The sequence below is a fragment of the Lepus europaeus genome, chromosome 1, assembly GCF_033115175.1.
Source record: "Lepus europaeus isolate LE1 chromosome 1, mLepTim1.pri, whole genome shotgun sequence".
In the NCBI taxonomy this organism is placed as follows: Eukaryota; Metazoa; Chordata; class Mammalia; order Lagomorpha; family Leporidae; genus Lepus; species Lepus europaeus.
In genome coordinates this window covers 118,898,545-118,902,907 of record NC_084827.1, presented here as the reverse complement: position 1 = coordinate 118,902,907, position 4,363 = coordinate 118,898,545, and the positions used below count along the sequence as shown (strand labels likewise).

The 4,363-nt window shown below is 50.8% G+C and overlaps 1 protein-coding gene across 1 annotated transcript; it reads right to left on the bottom strand.

Annotated features, from left to right (window-relative positions):
- Nucleotides 1-854: 854 nt before the first annotated feature.
- Nucleotides 855-4,147, bottom strand: HOXD13 (homeobox D13). The gene is given in 4 exon segments (XM_062200574.1): nucleotides 855-2,475; nucleotides 2,477-2,515; nucleotides 2,517-2,608; nucleotides 3,370-4,147. Coding segments are annotated over 4 exon segments (1,029 nt in total). The 3' UTR covers nucleotides 855-2,355.
- Nucleotides 4,148-4,363: the final 216 nt, after the last annotated feature.

The window sequence follows — 4,363 nt, the reverse complement described above, 5'->3', positions numbered from 1 at the left end:
GAGAAATGGACCCAGGGTCTGGAGTCGACGAAAACTGACCGGGGGAGGGGGAGGGGAGAGAGCCGAGCGCAGGCCCGTTTCTGGTGAAAACACGTCTGGTGAGACACGCAGCGAAAGGACCGCGGCCCTCTCGAAGTGGAAGGTCTGGACCGCGCGGCGGCACGCTCAGGCGTCATTTCTTCAGCAACAGGCGCCGGCGTCTCTGCCCACCGGGGCTGGCCCCACGCGGGCCGCCGCGAGACGCGAGGGAGCCAAACCCGGCCCGAGAAACCGAAAGCAGCCCCCCCTCGCCTCCGCTCTCTGCGCGGGTCTCTCCGCCGAGCGGGACCCCGAGCCCCTCCGGCAGCAAGGTTTACGAGGAGGAGTCCCCCCCCCCCCAAAAAAAAAAAAAAAATCCTCGTGTACCTAAGTTACCTATCAAAAAGTTACCAACCACGACCCTGACAGTACCAGGAGCCAGCGATGACGAACGTCCCAGTTCTGCGGCGGTTTCCCCGGGTGGTAAAAAGGCTTCGAAGAAAGTTCCTAGTGTCTAGAAAGTGTCCAGCGCTTTAGCGTGCGTAATCGGGTTTTCAGCTGTCAATTGCTATGTGCCTGCTGCTTAGAGAAGGAGACACGGGGGACGCCTGAAATGTTTCTTTTTTGATTGCCAAATAAGGATATGTCTTTATAATTTCAAGACCTTCCAAGTAAAGACATTTATAATGGCTTTCTAGGTTGAAAACTTGCAAATAAATAACTTTTCCGACACCTAGGCACACAGATATCCATACCGACTTTTAGAACAATAAATAAAAACTATTTAACTAGAGTTGATAATGTTGAAAGAGAAGTAAAATTTTATTGGAGATGTTTTTGATCTGGTCTGATAAAAATATCATTTTAGACGCCACAAATCATATCCTCATTTAAAAAACATCGCTATGTTAAATCCACAGGGAAGGAAGAGGGGGCAGAAGTGGAGAGCGTGCAGGTTTCAGAAAGCAGAACTGGTGTTGAGTATCCTTCATCATAGTGTTCAGGATAGCAAGATTTTATAATAAATAAGAAGAGTTTCTGGAGGCACATAAGCTTGTAAAAAGAAAACGAATCTATGAAGACTCACAGGAAACGAGAGAGTGAGACAGTTCTGTTTATTTGCATCTCCCTAGGAGTAAAAAGTGATTTTTTTTTAATGCCTGAAGCACTGCCCACATATCCCAGCTCACAGACATTGCAACTACAAAAATAATCTCTCAGTTGTATAAATATGCAGCACTTTAAAAAGTAGTTACTTATCATCGCTTTCAGAAACATCTTTCTTTTTTCTCCTTGGACCCTACAGTGAGCGCCACATTTTTTGCATTTGTTAGGTGTTTTAAAGCTCCATATGAGGCCTGATGCATTTGTTCAGACAGCAAAGCTCTTCATTGGGTTTTGGACAAAAGTTTCTATCCACGGCGCCACGCGATTCAGTCTGTTTGAGGGATTGAGGTGGCCTCAATCCCATTCTTACAGATCCAAGGCCAAGGAAATAGGGTGCACTTATACCATCCACGGGTCACTCTGCCAGTTGCACCATTTAAATGTCTGCCTCTAGAGTTCAAAAAATGAAGGCATCTATGTGAACATATTTTCAAATTAAAGATGATAAAAGCACAAATCTACAGGTGTCTTAAAAATATATAACAAACACAAGTGTGAAAGATGGACTTGGAAAGATTGTCTTCATTCCAATACTGATACAAACTCTACTTTAATAAGGTTGCTGCTTTTAAAGCCACTGCTGTACCGGCAGCCTCCTGCTTTCAGGACTTTCCTGGTGACCCCAGAGCACTGCCAGCCCAGAGCTGTTTCTCCACTTGCCTCAGGGCAACTGCTGAGAGCTAATGATTCAATTACCCAATCACAGGATATGAATGACTGCAAATCGTTCTGCCCTAATGGATTATGAAGATAATCAGTGCTGGAAACAGACATGTAAAGTGATTTAAAAAAAAAAAATCCTTAAATCAGAATGGCACTTCTGAAATTCTTTGGGGGGAAGGAGGATTATTAAAAAAAAAAAAATACTTCAAGTCCTTTATACTGGCCTGGAGGGAGAAACAGAACACTAAAAAAAATCATTAAAACAAACAAACAAAAACCTGGACAAAAACAAAATCAATAATAAACATGTAAGGAACAGAGCTACAAAGTCAGGTTGGGCAGCAAAAAGGTTTCAGAGCCAGATAAGGAGAAGAGAGAAAAACAATTCACAAAATTTGCCATCACTGGCAGGGGATGTGGGGCATTAAATACATATTCAAGTCTTTCCCAAGGTCTTTTGGAGACGAGTAAAGGCATTTAAACTGTCTACGGCCAGTCTGGCCCACATCAGGAGACAGTATCTTTGAGCTTGGAGACAATTTTCTTGTCCTTCACTCTTCGATTCTGAAACCAAATGGTCACTTGTCTCTCGGATAGGTTCGTGGCAGCCGAAATCCGCCGCCGCTTTGTCCTTGTTAATGAACTTGTTAATGGCATACTCGTTCTCTCAGTTCTTTGAGCTGCAGTTTGGTGTAGGGCACCCTCTTCTTTCTTCCCCGTCGATAGACACACATGTCCGGCTGATTTAGAGCCACATCCCCTGGTACAAACAACAGCATGGGATAAGTTAGACTGGGATAGTAGGAGCACTTAGCTGAGGACTTTGTGTGTGTGTGTGTGTGTGTGTAGGGAGTGTAGGGAATAAAGAAAATCTGACTGTTTACATTTTTATTATTTACACAAACATTGTGTTTACATGTTATTAAAGAAAGATTATTTTTACTTCAAATGCAAGGCTAATTTGATGGAGTCATCATGGTTTCTCAAACTAGCATCTTAACAAGCCTGTGATTTTATGGCATGGTTATGGGGACACTCATAAGGACAATGTCTGCAAATGCCACTTGCATACATATAAACACACACACACACAGACACACACATTCACATCTTTTGCTGAGCTTTGATTATCTGTGTTTGAAGCTTATGGGCTCTAAGGAGCTTTAGTGGCCACCCAGGAGCCATGAATTCCTCACAAAATGGGGGCTCAACCCCATGACCCCTCCCAAGAAAAAGGCCCCGTTAGGAAGGGAAGGAGAGACCTGAGCAAAGGGGACAGACACAAAGACTCCCGGCTGTAGGAAGACCGCAAGGAAAGGCTATGAGCGCAGCAGTTTAAGTGGAAGGAGGAGTTTACAGATTTCACACGAACTGGACAAACTGTTCCACTGGGTGAACCTTGCTCAGGCGTGGAGCACAGGCACCCATTTCCAAGTAGGGGTGTATGCATCTAGTCTGTTCTCTCTCCCTCTCTCTCCCCTCCCCTTTCCCCTGTCCTTCCCTTTTCTCCATCACCCCTACCTGGAAAGGACGATTTCCAAAAGTGGGACCCCTGTGGCTGGTCCTTTGCGCAGTACACCTGGCTGTTCCACCCGTTGGCCAGCGTCCAGGACTGGTAGCCCTCCATGGAGATGTACGCCTCGTGCCGAGGCTCCCCGGAGCCGAAAGTGGACACCATGTCGATATAGCCGGGCACGTGTTGGTAGGGACTCGTGTAGCCCTGGTAGAAGGACACCTCCTTGGCTCGCGCGGGCACCTCGTTGGCCGGTACGCTGCTGCTAGCCAGGCCCGACACGTCCATGTACTTCTCCACCGGGAAGCCCCCCAGGGAGGCGTGCGGCGACGACTTGAGCGCGTTCTGCTGTAAGCCCACGCCGTGCGACATCCGGCAGCTGTAGTAGCCGTTGCCGAAGTGGTAGCCGTAGCCCAGCGCGGGAGCGCCGGGGGGCGCTGCTGCAGCGGCGGCGCCGGGCGCGGGCGCCGGGCACTCTTTGGCGGGGGGAGGCTCCGGGCGCGCCGTGACCACAGCCGAAGACGACGACGAGGCGGAGCCGGTGCGCTCAGAGGTCCCCGGGTATGCGAAGCCCGAGGCCGCGGCAGCAGCCGCCGCCGCCGCTGCCGCCGCCGCCGCCCGCCCCGAATGTGTCCCGGCGAACACTGGCGCGGAGAGAAAGCCCCGGCACTGGCCCGGCGCCGCCGCCGCCGCCACGGAGGAGGAGGAAGAGGAGGCCGGGGCGGCCCCCGCGGCCCCGCCGTCCGCGCGTAGCCCGTCCATGTCCCAGCTCCCGGAGCGGCTCATGGCCCGGCCCGGCCCGGCCCCGGCCCCGGCCCTGGCCCCGCGCAGGACACCATGGCGCAGCGCGCCTCCTCCCTCCTCTCCTTTCTCTCTGGTTTGCTCGCTCCCGCCCTCTTCCTCTCGCCCTCTCTCCCTCTGCGAGCCTCCCGCCTCCCGCCCGCCCGCCCGCCCTCCAACAGGTTAGCTCATCGCGGGACGTTTATAAAAACGAAGTTCAGG